General features: G+C 40.8%; 1 protein-coding gene across 1 annotated transcript; it reads right to left on the reverse strand.

Annotated features, from left to right (window-relative positions):
• Positions 1–4,941: 4,941 nt before the first annotated feature.
• LOC308109016 (leucine-rich repeat neuronal protein 1-like) lies at positions 4,942–14,819 on the reverse strand. Its single transcript, XM_080462355.1, has 2 exons — positions 14,518–14,819; positions 4,942–8,558 (listed from the first exon to the last, which is right to left on the reverse strand). Exon 2 carries the CDS (start codon positions 8,181–8,183, stop codon positions 5,808–5,810), a length of 2,376 nt encoding a protein of 791 aa, XP_080318481.1. The 5' UTR covers positions 8,184–8,558; positions 14,518–14,819; the 3' UTR covers positions 4,942–5,807.
• Between the last annotated feature and the right edge of the window lie 6,048 nt (positions 14,820–20,867).

Below are 20,867 nucleotides of genomic sequence, written 5' to 3' on the forward strand. Positions count from 1 at the left end.
GATGTGTGCATGTGCGTGTGTGTGTGTGGGCACGCGCGGGCGTGTGTGTATTTGCAATGCATGCATGTGTTTGTGGAGGATGAGTATTTTCATGAGGTCGCTTCAAATGTGTATTCAAGGAAAGGCTCTTTTTTTCCCCCCGCAACATTTCAGAAAAGACTTTTTCTCCACTCGTGTTTGTGATTTTGTGTGGTTGCTGGATGTGTTGATAGCTTCACGGGGAGGTCAGAGTCCAGGAGAGAGCGAGGGAGCGAGCTGTGCTCCTGCTGCGGCTGGCGGAGGCTTACCGTCGAATCTTATTTATCAGCAGCGTCTCCGGGCGGCGTCTTGATTTGTATCCCTGCTCTGTGCGACGCAAACGCTGAAGTGATTATGAATGCGGAGATAAAAGTCCAATCGCACATTTTAGCCAAGTTGAGGCTGTAATTCACCAGTTGGGTCGGGTGTGTGGTCTCCATGGCAACGAAGAACGAAGTTGTGTTGCTGAGCTCGCTTCAGCGTTGCCCACCTCCCTGCACATGTACAGATGTACAGTCCAGCACTGAGTAATCAGCCCCACATCCTGCTCCCCGCTGCAGTCACAGCTCAAAACCACTGGAATAATGACAGACTGGACGTCTATGGACAGGCAGAAGGTTAATATTACAATTTTTATGAATGTTACATGGGATAGGAAATTGTATACTAGTGTTTAACTGTTGAGATATAAAATGTCTGAAAATTGCAGAAATGTCACAATCACAATTATTTTGCGTCTTTATAACAGCCTGTTTGATGGATTGAACACAGCCACGAAGAAGGGTTAGGGTTAGAAATGTGGTGAACACGAGAATACAAGAAAAATCGATGGATTCTTTAAGAGTCTCAATGACATCTTAGCTTTTTGTTCACATTCATTATCACACGTCATCTAAATATGTACCTGGTTACTTGTTGTAGCTGCAGTATTCACAAGTGTGTCCATCTCTCAAGGCTTCTCTCAGAACAGTTCATCTTTAACGTACTACAAACCAATCAGCCATAACATTGTGACTAACTGATCTGTGGTGATGCAGTCCTACATGCGGTCGCACTGTGTATTCTGACTCCTTCTGATCAGAACCAGCATTAACTTCTGCAGCAGTCTGACCTTCAGTTGCTCTTTAGTATCTTAGTATCGCCCTACACAGACCAGCCTCTTCTCCTCACGTGGGCAGTTCATGGTCTTGCCCACGGTTCACCAATTTTCCGTCTTTGGACCATTTTAGATGGAAGCACACCACTGCACTACACTCCTCTGATCGCCACAGTATGGCCCTTATCCAACTCGCTGAAATCCTTACTTTTCCCACCATAAAAGAAGGCGTTGAGAAGAGACCGTCAGTTATTCACTCAACCCGTCAATGATATGGCTGATCAGCATAGATACAGTATATCCCACGAGATCAATAAAACTGTGTGACAACTCTCGCCTTCACCTGTCCCACTGTAGACGTCTGTGAGTGTGCGTCCATCTGTATGTAGGTTTTCTGTATGTTTATGCTGAGAGAGTCTTAAAAACAAGCTCCACATTTCATCTGCTTGTCGCTGGTTAAAGACGGGGCCAAAGCTCTCACGTTCAACACACGTTTGAACACAGAAAAACTGAAAACATGAATGATATTAAGCTTTTTTAATCATAGTCACTACATTGCCTTATCAATCATACATTCACTGTGTGTCGTCAGCAAGTATGAGACACGTCGCAGCTCAATGTGTGATCTAGTTGTAGCAGAGAAAGACATTTTAAAGTGTTTAATAAAACTGTTTCCACCTGTAGAGCATTTATAGTACGATGAATACAGATCACATGTTTGACTAGATTATACGATATAACTTCTTACATAAATGATCAGTTATGAATTCAAAGTTTGTTTATTGGCATTTACTGCCTCTGTACATATGAACAACAAATACAGAGTCTATACAGAAACTACATTATAATCGATGATCACAACTGTGTGACTAAACACTAAGAAATGTGCTTAAATCAGTTACAACTACGTCGTAATGAACGTACCATAGAGTGTTCACACGCGGACGTCATATTACCCGGCTGAAATTGGCTTGCATTGAAATCGAAGCGTCGGCGTATTTGAGAGGACTGTACTGTAGTACTGTAGTCACTGTGCAAACGCAAACGGGACAAAACAGCAGCTCTGTTTACTCCTTTGAAGTGAAAGTATCAAACAACTCTCAGACGAAAGTAGATCCACCGAGCACTGCTTTGATGTAACTTATTTTCCAGTAGTATTGGTCCTGAACTTTGTCCCGTCAACTTCTAATCCAGTACTATTCACTGCTGTCATTTGTTAAAGCAGAATAGAATTATATTTTTGTAAATGACTGTACAATTTTATCAGCGTTGAAAGAATGGGGCTTCAACTAACGTAGCATTTTTCACTGCATCAATCTTTAGGGTGTGTTTTTCCAAAATAATCTCACACATTTAGGGGAAAAGAAAAAAAACAAACCCCAACAACAAACACATTTTCATACAAGAACGTCGTGCCATGAAAATCACTCCAGCACCTAATTATGATGTCAAGCATTACGGATATACTGAAAGTCACCACTTCTATCTATTCTAGCCGTTTGTGATATTGAATACTTTTAATATTTTTGAAGTAGATTTTGGTTTTTTGAATTGGTTGCCATTAATGTTGAGTTGTGTGTTTTTGTTTTTAATTTCTTTCTTGTACAGTGGCTCTGGGAGTTCAGGCCAAGCGCGACAAGCATATTGATGTATACGAGCAGAGCAGCGACTCAACCGAGTTTACAGCAGAAAATTATTAAAGAAAGTTACACTTTTTAAAGTCCCTGGCAATAATTATCTCCTACCCATCTTCAAATATTGGCTTCCGATCTGTGCTACTTACAATATCTACATCTCTGTGGTGCATTTGGCTCAGTAAGATATGCAAAAGGTTTTCTGCTTCCTCGGCCTGCATAGTTTGAGTATTTGATTTTTTTTTTACTTTTTAACAAGCTCTCGGGGCCACTTTAAGAACATAACCCACTGAGCTGCGTTGAGAAATCAGCAGCAGCGAACACAGATCAGTTCCCTCAGTGTATCTGGGTAAGCAGAGGATTTCTGCACTGGATGTATTTACACTATGGCTTGACATTTTTGCCATCTGGCACTCTTTTACATGACTTGCTGAACTATTTATTTACACTTGGTAGTGATAGAGAAGAATGGCAGAATGACAAAGTTTAAATATGGTATACATATAGATCATTGTATGTATATACGGTATTGTGTTGCCTTATTGAAGAAATGTATTATGTTTTGTGTGAATAAAACAAAGTCTAACTGCTGCTTGATGTTATATTTTCTGACTAGATGTGTCTCAGAATTTACATGAATCAACCATAATGCACTGACATTTAATAAATATATAGTGAAAAAGAACGTTTTGGTTTATTTGGTTTTTGTATATGCGGGCGGGTCTTGTGGCTTCTTTCTGGGATCTCCACGGAACGTTTTCCATCGGATGACCTTCATGATGCAGCAACCCCCATCGTTTATTCGGGCAAAAATATATGAAGCATATGAAAGTACACCTTGTTCACCTATTAGGATCGCCTATTATTATTATTATTATTTTTTTACTTAAATTGTCTTCAATTACGAGTGAATGTACTGTTTTTATATCAATTCATCTTCTATCCTGCTTATATCCTGTTGAGGATAGCGGGGTGCTGGAGCCAATCGCAGCTATGGGCGAGGGCAGGGTTCACCTGGAGAAGACACCAGTCCATCACAGAGGAAACTGAAAGACAGACACACACTACTGTCTTTATATATTTACTTAAAAGTACCAATTGCTTGTAAGGTACTTTTTTTTAACAGTGCTCAACTTCTTTGTCAATAGGAAACATTTTAAGAATATTTCTCAAACAATAATGTTGATACAGATTACTCCAGAGATTTGTCTAGACCACAAAGTTTGAATATCAGTTCAAATTGTTGGTGTACTCAGTAGAAACTTCAAAAATAAATTACATTGTGCAAATCATGCACATATGAATAAAACTGTAGACTAGGACTAAGAATAGGCACTCAAAAATATGACTTCTTTACAATAATAATCACTTGTAATGCTTCACAGGCACCCCGCCGTGTGTGTGTGTGTGTGTGTGTGTGTGTGTGTGTGTGTGTGTGTGTGTGTGTGTGTGTGTGTGTGTGTGTGTGTGTGTGTGTGTGTGTGTGTGTGTGTTGAATGAGTTTCACCAGCAGCAAACATTCATGGATGTGAAGGAAAGGATTCCATTTGTTACAGCTCAACAAGATAAAAAAAAAATTGTATTCTGAGAAGAAGACAGTCACTTAATCTGACTAATGAAATATCATTTGAACCTCGTGTGTGTGTCTTGTTCGAAATAAAACGTCCGTGAAACCTGGCCACAGTCCAAGCACAGTTCCCGGTCTTATCCAGCAGGGAGCACTGTCTTGTGTTTGTGTATGACTGTACTGTGAAGGAATACTAACAGTGCATTGATAAGGGAGGAGTTATAACTGCAGTTGAATCAGCATTATGTGACCTTGTTGACAGCCTTCATGCTATGATAAGAGTTGATATGTGGTTAGGTAATTAATGTGTTTTCAATTCCTCTATACCTAAAGCTTATATTGAACTACAACTAATATTTCATGACATAAATCTAGTTATTCCCAAGTACTAAGTATTTCTTCAAAAGCACTAAAGTAATTCAAATATTAGTTATGTTTTTAACCATGATCCAGGTAGATTAAAGCATATGTAGAATGTATATATAGAATATCTATGTACATTCCACATTACTAAGACATGTGGTAAAGAATTCAAAATTGTACTATGTAAATGAGTAGAAACTACTATTTTTTGAGTACATATATAGCTGAACTGTGAATTGTGGGGTAACTCAGAAGCCACAGGAAACTATACGAGGTCATTTATTTCAAAGTGTGAGGGAAATACACATATAGAACCCTAATAAAAGTGCAAATACCCCCAAAATACTACTTTCCTACAGTAATGAGAATTCATATGTTGTGACTTTCACATCTGGTCTCTTGTGACAAATTGAAATAAACACAAAGTTGAGTAAATGAAAGAAAAAAAAAAAACCTTTATTGTTTTGTATATAGCTCAAAATAGAATTTACCACAATCACTTTGAGAACACTTTTTTTTAAAATTTTCAAACAGAATGAGGGACGTAGGGGGTTCATAATGATTATACTGTATTTCTTCTGCACGATGGGCACTCAGTCTAATGCACTGAAAGCTAAGCAAAAAGGTTGTTTACATCAATCACTTTGATTTGCACAGTCCAAACACACATGAACTTAGCTCTCAGTCTTATAGTTCTGTTTTCATAAGACATGGCACAGTCTATGGAACGTGGAGACAATGAGCATGACAACACTCTGGAGGTCTGAGCTGTCCTCATTGTGAATGTCAGTCCCTGGATTTATGGAGACTCTCCTCACTGTCAGTCCAGTGGTCATCGGCAGCTCAGGCTCATTTGTTTCTCCTTTGCTCGCTCGCTGTGCAACGGGAGTTTGATTGTCCACTTTTATTTCCCTGGATAGGGGGTAGGCATTCTTTACAACACATATGAACACAGAAACAATGTCAATATATACTTTATAATGTATAGAAAATAAATACAAATCTCTTTCTACACCACTGCTTTTATGTATAATTTTTGTCTTCTTGTATTTAACAAAGTGTATAGCCTTTGCGTGTACATGTGTGCATGTGTGTCACTGTTGTTTGAACTCGAATATGCACAATTATCTCAGCAGTCCTGATGTAATAGCAGTTTCTCACTCTGATTTAGCTGATGTTGGTTTCTTCCTTTTGTCTTTTGATTGACAATGACAGCACTGGGACCCTTGACATCTATATGGAGAGCATTAGGATGCTTTTGTGCCCCCTCACCCGGCTCAGTGTCCCAGCCGTGCCCCGCCAGCAGCAGGATGAGTGCGAGGAGCAGTAGAGTGACTGCCGTGGAGGTCAACTGTGGGTTGAGCTGCAGGCCGGGTTGATGCTTTGGGGCTTCTTTCGTTCTGAATGAAACACACTGAGGCTTTCTGCTCTCTCTCAACCTCCTGCTGGCATGCTTGTCGACCTCACTGATCCCCACATGCAGACACACTCTGTAAAATGTTTCCGCCTGCAGGTGTGTCAGGTTGAAGCTTTGCGTTCCGGCAAGGATGCGTGTGGTGTACGTGGGTGTGTGGGAGTTGGAGTATAGGGCCTGCCAGGAGAGGCGGGTCGAAGGAAGGTTGTGGCCTCTCTGCCAGGACAGGATAGCGTAGTGCTCTCCGACCTCTCTCAGCTCCAACCTGGCATCCACTCTAAATAACAGAAATTTCTTCTGACTAGCAGCAGTCCCCTTCTTTCTCTTTTTTTCTCGGTTATGCACACCGACGGTAACGCTGCGTGTATCTGCTCCCAGCAAATTCTCGGCCACACAGGTGTATAAGCCTGCCTCTCTGGAAGTGATCTTGCTGATCTCCAGCGTTCCCTCAGGCAGGACCTTGTAGTGTTTTAACAGTTGACAAGGAGTATTGTTTTGAGCATGCTGGTGACGCTCACCGGAGGTGGATGTGTGGTTGTTTTCTCCAGATGTCTGGCTCCGACATGGAGATAAAACTGGTGAACTATCTGATGACTGGTGACTTCGCTCAGGGCCGAGTTTCAGACCTGACGGGGTCACCCAGTACAGTTCAGGCTGTGGATCTGCGAGAGCTCGGCAGTGCAAAACCAGTTTGCCGCCTTCTCGTACCTTCACATAAGAGGGCAGGGAGTTGGCGGGAATCATTGGGAGGCAGGAAGTCGACATTTCCCCTGAAGATACCTCCCTCACTCTGCGAGCTCTCAGCTCTGGAGGCTCAGAACACAGTGTCGCCTGGGGTTGGATGAAACGGACCGTTCGGGCATTTTGTGCATCTGTTTGCATGTCCTTCTCAAAGTGAGGATGCAAGGTCTCCTTAGCGGCCCAGTGAAACAGGCAGTCACATCGCAGTGGGTTGGAGTGTAAGCTGACCTCCTGAAGACTTGGCAGGGAGAACATGATGTGTTGGTGTAAAGCACTCAGGGAGTTGGAGTTGAGCATCAGACTCTCCAGTCTTCTCAGTTGGAGGAAAGCCTGTGGATGAATGTAGGAAAGACGTGGGTTGTTTGTGATTTCGAGCTTGGTGAGCTCTGGAAGGTTCTTTAAGGCAGCTCTCTCAATTGACACCAGCTCCTCCATGTTATTGAGACCGAGCTCCTTCAGATGGACCATGTCTTGGAAGTCTCCTGACTCAATCATTTTGATATGATTCTTGTTGAGATCGAGGAACTTCAGGCCCGGTACTCTCCTCAGGGCCTGAGTCGGCACTTTGGTCAGAAGGTTATCGTAGAAGGAGAGGCTCTCGAGACCTTCCAACCCTTCCAGAGCATTTTCAGCCACGCTTCTTAGACCCATACCCCCAAGGACAAGGCTCCGCAGAGATTTTAGAGCAATAAAGCCTCGCTCAGGCAGTGCCTCCACAGGGTTGCCCCCAAGCATGAGAACCTCTAAGCGAGGCAAAGCCTTAAACCATTGCGGATTGACAGTGGTGAGTCTGTTGTTGTTAATATGGAGCCGGAGCAAGGTGTCCAGACCATTGAATGCCCCTGGTGCTATTGAATGCAAGTTGTTGTGGCTCAGAAAGAGTTCCTGTAAAGCTGGCAGTGTGGAAAAGGAATCTTCGGGGAGGTGACCAAGATGATTTTCTTCCAGGTGTAGGGAAAGCAAAGAAGGAATGGAGCAACTCTGAGTTATTCTCCTGACATGACTGAAGCGATTCTGGGACAGGTCAAGGTCGGTGAGGTTGGGGAGTCCATGTAGCACTGCAGTATCCAGCACTGACAGTAGGTTACTCTGCAGGCGCAGGGTGTGTGTGTCCGGTGGTATGGGCAAGGGTAGCTTGGTCAACAGCAGATCATTGCAGTCCACAGTGGGAGCCTCATGGTAAGCAGAGTCAGGGGAGAACCATGGCTTGATCTGACACACACACCTCACTGGGCAGGAGACATGCCATGGCAGTGCTGGAGGTAGCGAACCCACGACAACGGGCACACACACTCCAGCAAACATACTCAAGAGACAATGCGACTGTAGAAGGACTAAAACCGGCCTCATAATCCTCACAGGTCACAGGAGCTGATTCAGACAAGGTGTGGAGGAGTTTGTTGTTCAGACGCAACAGGAATCATTTGGACCAGAGATCGGCATAGAGTTGTAGTTGTAGGGTTACTGCATCTTTTTTATTTTTTGATTACTGTAACAAATAGAAATTGATTGTAGTCTTTAAAAGCGACTTCAGACATACATGAAAAATGTACATGTATATCTTTTCATTTTTGAGCTTTTGATGGTTGTCCTGTGTCAGGAGTGGTTTAAGGAGAACAGGGACTGCACAGTTGCTGTAGCTTGATGACTGCCTTCACTGTCACACCATCAATCTCCTATTTGGACCACAGGTGGGGGACTCATGGCTCGAGGCGAGACAGCTCACTGTTTTGTCAGAGACACAAGAAAAACACAAGCAAGCAATTCAGAAATGGTAAAGAGAGAAATGAAACAATCTGTTGAGATCCTAGTGAATGTGCCACCTAAATACACGTTACTTCACCATTACGTTTTATAATTTCCCAAGAACAGCAACTGCATATCTGCAATACATTTGAGTATCACAAAATGAGACAATATAGCAAGGTCACAAAGGTTTCCCAAGGTCGTATTTTTCAGACTCATGAAAGCGGAGAAACTCTGTACGTGACAAGAATAGTCAAGTTGTGGGAAAAAAAGGAGTAATGGAAGAAGATGGATTGAAAGAGTTGAAAAAATGTCACAAGAGCTGTGAGAGTACATTGAGACAGAATGCTGCAACGCAAAAACAGACTCAGACAAATGAGGCCAAAGAGGAGTTCAAATATGCTGGAGGCAGAGGAAAAAAAAAGCTTAGCCGTAATCTTTGGTGTTAGTTTCAGCCAAAAGGAGAATAGATAAATATGCAGGAATGATGAAATCATGAAGCATGTGTGTAAATATTTCATGTCGGTACTTCACATTCAGTGCCTGCTGGAGTGTAGCATCCCAGAAATGTTATCCATTATGTAACAGTTAAAAAGACCCCAAGGATCTTTTATATCGTCAGCCTTCTGTACTTAAGCTTATAACAGGGAAAGAGTTGCGTGAAGGCAGCTTCAGCTTCAGCTTCAGCTTCATCTGCACACACACACACACACACACACACACACACACACACACACACACACACACACACACACACACACACACACACACACACACACACACACACACACACACACACACACACACACAGCATTTGGCAGAGGTTCATATTGAGAGCAGCTTACTGTTCAGTGTTCACGCTAGGAAATCATCACATTAACAGATCGGACTCATTTGGCTCCGATCCGATCATCACAGTAATTAGCTGACCAATAATACAGGCGGTGGATGGAGGAGAAAATGTGTGCTGTCCTCACAAAGGTCCACCTGTTCCCAACATCTGACTTCAAGTTTAAATACATTCAACGTCTACACAGAATACTGAATGCGAAAACTCTATTGTTCCTTGTTTCAAAACAGTTTTTTTTTTCTTTTCTTTTTTTTTCTTCTTTCTCTCTCTCTTTTTTAATTTTTTAATTTTTTCTCTTCTCTTTTCTCTTCTTTTTTTGTCTTCTCTCTCTTTTTTCTCTTTAACGCACAAAGAGAGAGAGAAGAGAAGAGAGAGAAGAAAGTTGAGGGGGGAGGGGGGAAGGGGGAAGGGGGAAGGGGATAACATACAATATCCTTGTTGTGCTACATATATTATTTGCAGTTATCACACTGATCCAAATACTTTCCAACTGCTTTTGGATTAAACCAGCCTGAGCAGCCCTATCTTGGCAGTCAGATGATTTCTTAGATTAACCAGCCTGAGCAGCTCTATCTAGACAGTAACGTGAAGCAGGAACATGAATTAACAAAGAGGTGACAACAAAAGAGGAACATGATTTTTAAAGTTTGAGCAAATGATGACAGAGAACAAGCAACTTCAGAAGCACCTTTCGTGAGGAGTGGAAGTGTGTGTGTGTGTGTGTGTGTGTGTGTGTGTGTGTGTGTGTGTGTGTGTGTGTGTGTGTGTGTGTGTGTGTGTGTGTGTGTGTGTGTGTGTGTGTGTGTGTGTGTGTGTGGCTTGTCCACTGGGTGTGGCCGGAGCTTTCAAAACAGTTAACATAATAATAATAATAATAATAATAATAATAATAATAATAATAATAATAATAATAATAATAATAATAATAATAATGATAATGATAATAATAATTATAATATGCAATTCAGCTAAGACATGTTTTAGGGTCGTTTTCTATGACTAACAGCTGAACATTACACTTATGAGTGTAATTAAGTAATCTAAGTGGCAAGCCATTAAAACAATATTGAATTCAGCACATAAGCTGGAGTTGTTTTAAAGCTGCCCTGAGCGGAGGGGAGCTGCAGAGATAAACAAAAGTATCATCATGAATAAACATGGTGACACCATTAAAATAGCCCATTAGCAGATCATATGTATGAGGAGATTAAATAATTGTGTTAAATACAAATAAATTTTACCACAGATGAGAAAATAACATGTAACGGAATTTAAAAAAATCCTTAATTCGACTCTTTATATTGGATCTAAAAATCCTCTGCAGTGCTGCTTTTAAAACGCAAACTTTGTAAGAATTAGGCTTCTTCAGGCAAAAAGGGATCAGACGCGTGTACAATGTTGCTTTCAGTTTATATTCAGAATTTTGTGAAGCAGTTTTTCTCATTTTTAAATCTTCATTGCACATTTTCATTGCGGTATAGGCAACAATTCACTAAATTTATTGAATTTGAAATAAATAAGACAGACACAAACATAATGATTAATCTAAATGTATGTTTATATATCGAATTTAGACATGAAGTTATTTAAACTGATGGTCATTATTATGACGATCAACCCTTAAAACAAATGCTATCAGTCCATAAGGAAGGCTTCAAATGGCAGTCACTAGAATAAAAAAAGCGACATATCAACATAACGTCATTGATGAATATAGTGATTTTTTATTTTAACCAGAAGATTTTGAGGGAGTTACGTAAGTCTTGCCTCCTTTTTGATAATCACTAAATGCCACATGACTCACATCTAGTTTAAAGAAATTGTATTCCTTTATCAATACATAGGTTTTCTATGATTAATCCATATTCATACACAAACACACCTGCAAATGTTGAGAAGCAGTGATGAGGCTTGCTGCATAGTTGCCATGGAAACAAATCTCCGAGACTCACTGAGTTTCATTGTTGTGCAATTTTTACTTTGTGATTGGTTTCGGTCTGACCTGCGTACCAGCTGATAGGAGCATGAAGGAAAGGACACTGACATGAGTGAGGAAATGCTCAGTCAGAGTCATTACCAGGATCATATTCAGGCAAATAGAGTCCTGCAACAGATGTTGTTGCCTCCATAGAGCTCTGATTCCCCATCCAATGAAGAAATGTGACACTTTTTGCAAAGTGCTTACCTAACTGTGCAAAAATGCTCTCATGGATATTTTAAATTCATCATTCGGTGTTCTACATATTTTGCATAAATAAAGCAGCATAACCCCACGTCATTCACTAATCTCTGTTGTGCAAGAACTGCCATCTGCCACTGTTTTTGTAATGAGATTTGATGAAGTTCTTAGCTGAACCTTTAACCTTCCCAGACGCCAGCAAAGTTTTCCCACATGCTGGTGAGCTGGCGCTCTGCAGGTCTGCAACGTAACGTGACTGACTGCAAGTATGTACAGCAGGCTTTGTAAGTCAGGTTTGTTGGTCAGCAGATGAAGGGAAAGGGAAATTGTCAGAATCACTGTGGAGCAGGTGGGGCCAGCCTTGCCTATAGGGGGCCCCAGAGAGCCTTGGGGCCAACAAATGGTTTCAGAGCTGTAATTTTGGTTTGTGAAAGAGATTAATCATAACTACAAAGTAGAATATAGTGCAAAACTACAAGTTTAACAGTCACATCAGTGGCAGGCCGGACATGAAGACTGACTGGAATGGGAGATATTATACTTTATGTTGTCTTCAGATACCAACATTCATTACCGTTAACATCAAAAGTCCTTAATATGTGGAAAACACAAGAAACTCTGACATTCAAGCCAAACATGTTGAGGAGATTAGATGATCATGTTTTATGAATGATGTTATTAATGAAACTTCATATTACTTGTAAGTATGATCAATAAAATCAATCAGAAGGACATTGTGGTGGTTGTCACAGCTCAGACAATCTCTAACTGTGAAAACACAGGAGCTGTTCTCACCTCCTGGAGGCTCCTCTTACTTTTCTATCACTCATTCACTTTCATCTCCTCTCTCTCATCTCATCCTCATGCAGCCTGCTAAATAATGGAGCCATCATTTAATTTTGATGTTCCCCATTTTTATCATTTGCTTTCAAAACCCTCAGATCATTTTTGGAAGATTCAGGAAAGCAGAATCGTGTGCTTGTAAGCATATCAAGAGGAGTAAAGGACAGTAAAATAGATGTGCCTGACTCAGCGTCTACTTCTGTCACCTCCCAAAATTGTCAGTGCAGATAAATACTGGATTACATTTATTTTATATATTTTTTGCTCTTAGTAGCTATTAAAGCTCAGCAGATTCTTTTCTGTGGAATTTCTTTGAAAGTTTCATATATGGCTGCACAAAAGCTCTCGTATTATCCACGGCAGTGCCCTAACTATACAGAGATGAGTAATGAAAAGCAAAGCTGCACTGACCTTAATCCAAAATCTGAAGTGGCCCTCCAGTCAACATCTGAGGAGGAAACCATTTTCTTTTTTAAAGCTATTTATGAATAGTTCGAGGAAGCATGTTGCATGAGAAAGGCATACCATTCTATATTAATAATAACTAAAAAGAGCTGTAATGAAAGGACTCCAGCTCTCATAAGATGTTTATTCAGAAGCTGATTGATGCCTGCCACTCATCAGAACATTTTTATGAATAAGATCTTGTTGACAGTTCATTTCTCAAGTCACTCAAGATTCAGGCAGTCATATTTATCAAACATAGCACTGACTAAATCAGGCAAATCCATTAGTTAAAATCCATTTATTTGGATTATTAAGTGTAGTTTTACAGTTTACGGGCTCTCTGTCTCGCTACAAAGGTCTGGACAGTCAGTAAGACCTGTAAATAAACTTTATAAGTCGACCTCTGCTTCAATGACACTCGCAAACCCCAAACCTTTTTTAGTCCGTGAGCTCATGCTTTCAAAGGCTCTAAAGTCAACATAGTTACAAGATGTCAATAATTGCATTACTGTCCAAATGATAGCGAGGGATCGCTTTGTCCATGTTGAACTTTCCTAAACCTCAACATCCAAATAAAAAACTTCTATTTCTTCTTCTATCTCTACTTCTGTGTGTTAGCGTGCCTTGAGAGCCGCCCCAACCGAAAAAAGTTTTAGAAGACAGAGTTGTGAAGAGTTTTTTGTTTTGTCTGATGGACAGTCACATTAATTCTTGTCTTTTTTCAGCAGGTTTTCTTTCTTCTTTTAATTATGATCAGATTATGATGTGGAAATTAATTGATTTACATTCCTTAGGTTTACTCATGCATGGCTAAATGTTGGTGGTGTGTGTGTGTGTGTGTGTGTGTGTATCTCAATCCACGGTTCTCCCCTGACTCAATTGACTTTACAAACTATTTTGGAAATCTGGCTCGTTCCATTTAAAGTGTGTGCTTATTAAATAAATGGTTGTCTATCATATCACTGGCAGCGATAAAGAAGTCAGCCTTAAGAGTTTTTAAAGTCAAGTGAGAGTCTGACAAACTGTGGATTTAAAGGCTCTTTTAATTTAGAACAGTCAGATTCCTACTTCCCCTGAAGTTAAAGGCAGATATCTTTGTCCTTCACCCCCCTTTGACTTTGCAATTGAGGAAAGAGGGACAGTCAGACAAAAATTAATGTGGGAGAGAAAGCTGTCAGGTGAACATATCCATGCTTACATGAAATGGTCCTCTGCACAAGGTTTATTTGAGCTGTGCAGTTCCACCACAGAGAGACACTGCAACAGGGCGGAATAGAGAGTGGGAGGATTTCGAGAGCAGAAAATAATGATGCTAGGACAGATACAGGGGTGCTTGATGCAGACACATTAAAAAACAAAAAAAACAAACAGACTCATCACTCTGCAGATGAATGTTTCCCTGCATGCACATAGATAAACATGGACAAAGCTCTATAAAGACCCCCAAGCCTCTCCGTTTCACACAAAAACACCTGCTCCATCACCTTTGGATCAATGCTGCTTTCACTCGGAGTGAACGTGCAGGCGTCCGCAGCTGCATGAGTGACTGGATGTTTCTGTAAATGCTGCAGTGTTCAGTTTGCTCAGAATATTCTACCAACATATTTCATGTATCTTACCGCAGTAGAAGCACCAACTACATCGCTCTTGTTTCTTCCTCTCCCCATTTGTCTTCAGTCTTTTTTTTTGTTTTTTTTCGCAGACTCCTCACATGCCAGGATGCTTCTCTTCTTTCTTCTGCCTCTCAGACACACGTTTGTTGATCTCCTAGGATTCCTGAAATATCACTTCCCTACCCCTGCCTCTCGATCACTGGAGCTGAAGAGGAAAATTGGCACAGGCTGAACCTCTCTCTCTTTCTCGCTCTCCCTCCAGCTAAAGAGGAGATGAGGTGTGTTCTGCTGCAGCGCTTCTCTCTCTCTCTCTCATCTCTCATCCTCTTTTTCTATTGCCTGCCTTTCTCTCTCTCTCTCTCTCTCCTCTTGTGCTCTGTGCACAGTATTATATTTTCTGGTTTTATTTCTATTCCCTGCTACCAGCAAATATATATATATATATATAGTTACAACAGCAAGAGAAGCAGATTATTATTATTTATTTAAATCACCGTTTCTTTTTTCAGTATCTGAAACACAGCAGCAAAACATCTAAGGTAAATCTGAAAATGAAGCATTTATTAGGTCAATAAGAGGTGTGGATATGTGTCTTCATCCATGAGCCTGTTGATCGCATGTATCCGTCTTTATTTCTTTGAGCTTTCGATATTCCTGTTGTACTTTTACCATCTTTATATCTTTGGGCTTTTTAGTGTCATATGTTATTCTGGGATCCTGAACCTCAAAATCACAATGAAATAGAAACCGATTAACTTCAGACAACTGTCAATATGAGGGCATTTAACGTTTAAATTACATTTTGATGAATGTTAAATTGTGAGAAATAACCCCCCCCTCATCATTCCCTGCATAAATCTTTGAATAATCTTTCAAATGAATAAGGAAAAATCCAAGAAATGTAAATAGGTTCAACCAACCAAGGTGAAACATCCACAAAAAGAACCACTTTACTTTGATTACTCAAGCTCTCCCGAGTGGATGTTGGTCTGGTTTTAGCAGCTTCACTGTTTCCTGATTGCACATTTAAAACTGCAACGTTCCCTTCAGACCTTCTATATGTGAAAAAAATTCCTATGCCATCACAGGGAATTTTAAAAGGTGTTTCTACAAATAGTTCAGGCCACCAGCATGATTCAAAAAGTTTTATAACGTCGCCAATTCATCAATTTCTCTATCACTTTCAGTTTTGGTCATTAAATACTTTGATAAAGTTTTTTCAAATTTTGTGTGGGGGAATTATTTATGATTTCTACTTGTATGTGACAAGTGAGGGTTGACGGTGGTATAGCCTGTATTTAAATGAAGCCCTCATAGGATCTCAGTCTTACATTATTAGTGAAAAAGTGCCTCGCAATCTTGTTTGGACTAATTTAGCCTGTGTGATTCTTTAGGCTTCAGCATCAGAGTCGTAAATAGCTTGCAGTGTAGTAAGTAGTCCTCTGTGAGAGTTATCTTTGAAGTAAATACCACCACACTTTATGTAGAAACAAAGAGAGTGAAGTTGAGTTTTAGCACCTGCAGACAAAGCGTGTTTGAGTGGTGTATGTAAGACTTTAAAAACTTCAATCTGACTGTGGGATTAATGGAGTGAGGAAATGATGAAGGAAAGTACGCTGCTCAAACAGCATGAAGTGTGTTTCGTATTATAAAATACGTTCCAACATCAGCTGGAACAAAATCCACGGAAACTTTTATCACATCATGATAATATAATGCGTAACGATGATATAATGCTTACAAGTTGCTCCTCAGAGTTTTATTTTGATCTTCATCCTTTCTTCAAAAACCCTGTAAATCGGGTTGATCGACTTTTGTACAAAATTTAGATATAACATGACTGATTATCTTCATGGACAAGCACAACTTACCAAACAATAAACAAATTAACAAGTGGATGCCGACAGTGATACCCATTACTCTGAGAGCAGGTCGACTTCAAAAATTAAAGCTGCAGAAATGGTCACTAACATACTTACGTTCTTTGGGGAAACAAAAAAACATGATGGTAATTGAACCAGCTTTTGGTACCTTTGGCAATGTGGGCAGGTGTCAAGTCCTGCTGGAAAACCAGGACCACTGAGCAACAGTCCAGTTCTTTTTCTCCACAGCCCAGGTAAGACGCTTCTGACGTTGTCTCTTGTTCAGGAGTGGCTTGACACCGGGAATGCGACATTAGTATCCCATGTCTACGATTGGTCTGTGTGTCGTGGCTCTTGATCCGCTGACTCCAGCCTCAGTCCACTCCTTGTGAAGCTCCCCCAAATTCTTGAATGCATTTTGCCTGACAATCCTCTCAAGACTGTGGTCATCCCCTTTTGCTGGTGCATCTTTTCCTACCACACTTTTTCCTTCCACTCAACGTCCTCTGAACATGCTTGGATCCAGCACTCTGTGAACAACCAGCTTCTTTAGCAATGACCTTTTGTGCCTTACCCTCCTTGTGGAGGGTGTCAATGACTGTCTTCTGGACATCTGTCAAGTCAGCCGTCCTCCCCATGATTATGTAGCCTGCTGACCCAGACTGCGAGACCATTGAAAGGCTCAGGAAACCTTTGCAGGTGTTTTGCGTTAATTAGCTGATTAGGGTGTGACACCACGACTTTCCAAAACTGAGCTTTTCCACAATATTCACATTTTCTGAGACACTGTATTTTGGGTTTTCACTATCTGTAAGCCATAATCAGCAACATTTCAAGAAATAAAGGCTTGAAATATTTCACTCTGTCATGACCCTATATCTAATATGGGTTTGACTTTCTGAAAGGAGTGACAAAAAATATTGAACATTTTCAAGATATTCAAATTTTTTGAGATGTACCTGTAGTACAATGTTAAGTGGTGCATATGTTTGAGCTTTCCAAGGCCATGTCAGGTCTCTCTGTCTGCCCCTCTGTGTCTAACCTCAAGTTTCCAATTATCCTAATGTCTTCTCCCTCAGTGTGCTCAAATCTGTGTCATGAATTTCACCTGTGTCCTCCCCGTCCCAGTGTATTTAAACCCCTCTCCGTCTGTTTGTCTTGTCTCGTTCCCGACAACCCAGAGTTGTTCGTGTGTTCTCTGGACTCGAGTTTACGTCTTGTTGTTGTTGTTTCTCTGCTCTCTTTTGGATTTTTAACCCCTTCTGCATCAAACTCAGTTTTTGTTTTGTGTGTGTGTTTTTATGATGGAACTTCTGAGTCTGCTTTTGGGTCCAACACACTTTGCGACAGGACATAACTTCATGAGAGTTATGGATCAGTAATTACCATCAAATATTTGACGAGCATAATAAAACAAATATTACATGGATGCAATATTTAGGATGTCAATCTAATCATTTATTAGCACAAAATCCTTTACTGATGACTGCAAATATATTCTGCAAACTGGAATATGAATTCATAGGATGTGGGCTTTAAAAGCTATTAAAATTCAAGCCGTGTGAAATGACATGACATTCACAGGCTCTACAGGGTCAAATGGGGCTGGCAGCTGCCAGAAACTCACATGAGGACATGTGTTTTTCAGTCGAGCACTCAGGTTATTAAATGAAAAGCATGTGAAGAGTGAAGAGAAGCATATAGGAAAATAGCCTCTGGCCAGTGATGAAAAATGTTCTAGTGCTGATGTTGAATCACGGATCCGTTCAGCAGTGTCTCCATGGTGTAAAAACTGGGTGCACGATGTACTTGTGTAGTTTTGATGCGACACAGCAAAGAGAAGTTCATACAGCGTAGTTGTTACGTGCTTGATTTTTGCACTTATCTTATCCGGCACGAGTAGCATGAATTCGGTGCGAAGACATTTCAATCCAATGTCCTGTTACGGTTTTGAGGTCTTATTTTTTGATATCAAAAGAAATTATTCACCTTGTGCCTAATCATCAATCAATAATTTTATTTTCCTTTATATATATATATATATATATATATATATATCTCCTCACTTTTTTTTTCTTTTCACTGAGTTCATTTAGACAATGTAGCGGCAGAGAGGGTGTGTGTGATTGTGTGCGTGTGTGTGTGTGTGTGTGTGTGTATGTGTGTGTGTGTGTGTGTGTACACGCGCGCGCACGCAACAGTCAGACTGGGGTCTCTAATAGCTCTACCCTTCATTTGCTTGATTCATTGAAGAGCCAACACACAAAAGCACACACACCCACATGCCCCGCTGACTGAAAGGCAGCAAGGATAAGTGGAAGCTCGCTGAAAGGAAGGGAGCGAGAGGAGGTCGCCATAGCAACACTGGGGGATTGTTGCTTTTGCTGGGGAAAGAAAATCAGCTCGGCTGATCGTCCTCTCTCTCTCTCTCTCTCTCTCTCTCTCTCTCTCTCTCTCTCTCTCTCTCTCTCTCTCTCTCTCTCTCTCTCTCTCTCTCTCTCTCTCTCTCTCAATTCCTCTCCTGTCTCACCTTCCTGTTATCTCTTTATGTTCATCTTTCATCACCCCACATGGTCTTCCTGGTACACAAGCAGTGAAAATTCAAGTCACGTTTCCTCCAGCAATCTTTTGATGGTGGCAGAGTACACTTTCCCTTATATTTTATGATGTATAAATAGACAAGACTTTTTTCTTTTTCAGGAAAAAAATGTTCAGAACTTAGAAACATGTATCTGTTTTTGAAGAGCCCAAACTACTTTTATTATCAAGGCAACACTACTGACTGAGTTCTAATTTATATGTAAATGAGTGATTTATGCTGTCAAACTCAAACTCTTGAGTCACGTTCACTAGGAAATTAGTATTATATACTTGAAGAATTTGCAGACTATCCATGACTGCACCTTTGGTTCAATTGTTTAGAGATTCATATCGTTCTCAGCATGTCTTCCTCTTAAATGGAGATAAGAAGGGGTAAAACCAATATTTGTTTCAATTGAACATACGTTTCACAACTGAATATAAAGCTAAAGTTAAAATGAGCTCTACACAGTCATAAATGTATGAATTCATCTGTATTCAGTACATACCTTTTTTTGATGATGAGTCACAACAGCAGTTGACAACGTTGTCATTGATTGTGAATTGCTTCAGTACTTGGCTTGAGAATCACAACAGGAGTTGGCTGTCCTGTTTTACAGAGACTGTTGGTGAAGTAGCATTGATCACTGTGAGTGGGAGACAGATTTCATCTCACCCTGCGATAAAAATGATTCAGCAAAAAGGGGAATACGTAGATCAGAGGAGGGGCACGCCCCACCCCCTGCATAATACACCCCGTTTGTGAGGGTTGGTGCATGGTAGCACACAATTTCATGGGGTAGGTGACATCACACCCTAACTGGTTGAAAGTAAAAATGTTGGAAATGTTACATGCTAATGAGCGTCAGAGCGTCTCCTCGCTGTCAGAGCATTTGAATTCTGTTCACAGGTGGGTTGTTTCCCCGCTGGACCTGGGAACACTCAGGAGCTGAAGGACACCGCTCCCGCATCACAGTTTTATGTAATTCAGAAGCAGTTTGTGTGTGTGTGTGTGTGTGTGTGTGTGTGTGTGTGTGTGTGTGTGTGTGTGTGTGTGTGTGTGTGTGTGTGTGTGTGTGTGTGTGTGTGTGTGTGTGTGTGTGTGTGTGTGTGTGTGCATGTGGGTCCGTGTGTGTGTGTGTCCGTGTGTGTGTGTGAGTGCAGATAGAAACATGGCTGAGTGAAATGATTGAGCATTTGCTGCCATGGTGACAAGCCCCACAGTATCTAATAGCAACGGGTTGCTGAAAAGCCAGCATCATGCGGGTGGGGAGGAAGACGAGGGGGGCAGGGGAGAGGAGAGGGACACAGATAGATAGATACAGTAGATAGATAGATAGATAGATAGATAGATAGATAGATAGATAGATAGATAGATAGATAGATAGATAGATAGATAGATAGATAGATAGATAGATCTGACCACCCAGTGCTGTTCTCACCGCATATGCATTTTCACCTTCTTACTCGTCTTCTTTTTTTTTTGCAGTGTCTGTACAGTTTTGATGTGTTATAAGAATCTTCCAGACTTGAGCTGAATATACAAACACAGATGGAGTCTTTTTCTCACTATTTGTTCCTTCTGTTTCAAATATGCGCTTTAACGCATCCGCGAACTTCGCAAGATTATGAAGAATCACACATCCTGCAGTTGGCAACACCTAATTGTACAACTTAATCACACCTGTTGCCCTGCTGGGGAAAGCATGGAAATACAAATAGATACATTGCCATTACATATCGTCACAGTTATTCTGAAGCATTTCATCTATTACAATGGTGCAGATGGATGCATTTCACTGGCTTCACCCTGCTCCTCCATTAGAATAGGAAGACAATATTAATTACGATTTACCATACGTTTCATATGTGATATATGAGTTATGTATGGACTGTTATGCTTCAGTTTTTACC

Source organism: Lipophrys pholis (assembly GCF_963383615.2).
Source record: "Lipophrys pholis genome assembly, chromosome: 4".
NCBI classification, from domain to species: domain Eukaryota; kingdom Metazoa; phylum Chordata; class Actinopteri; order Blenniiformes; family Blenniidae; genus Lipophrys; species Lipophrys pholis.

Bases quoted from the DNA above. Each gene is read 5' to 3' on its own strand.
- LOC308109016 (XM_080462355.1), bottom strand. From the start codon at position 8,183: ATGAGGCCGGTTTTAGTCCTTCTACAGTCGCATTGTCTCTTGAGTATG.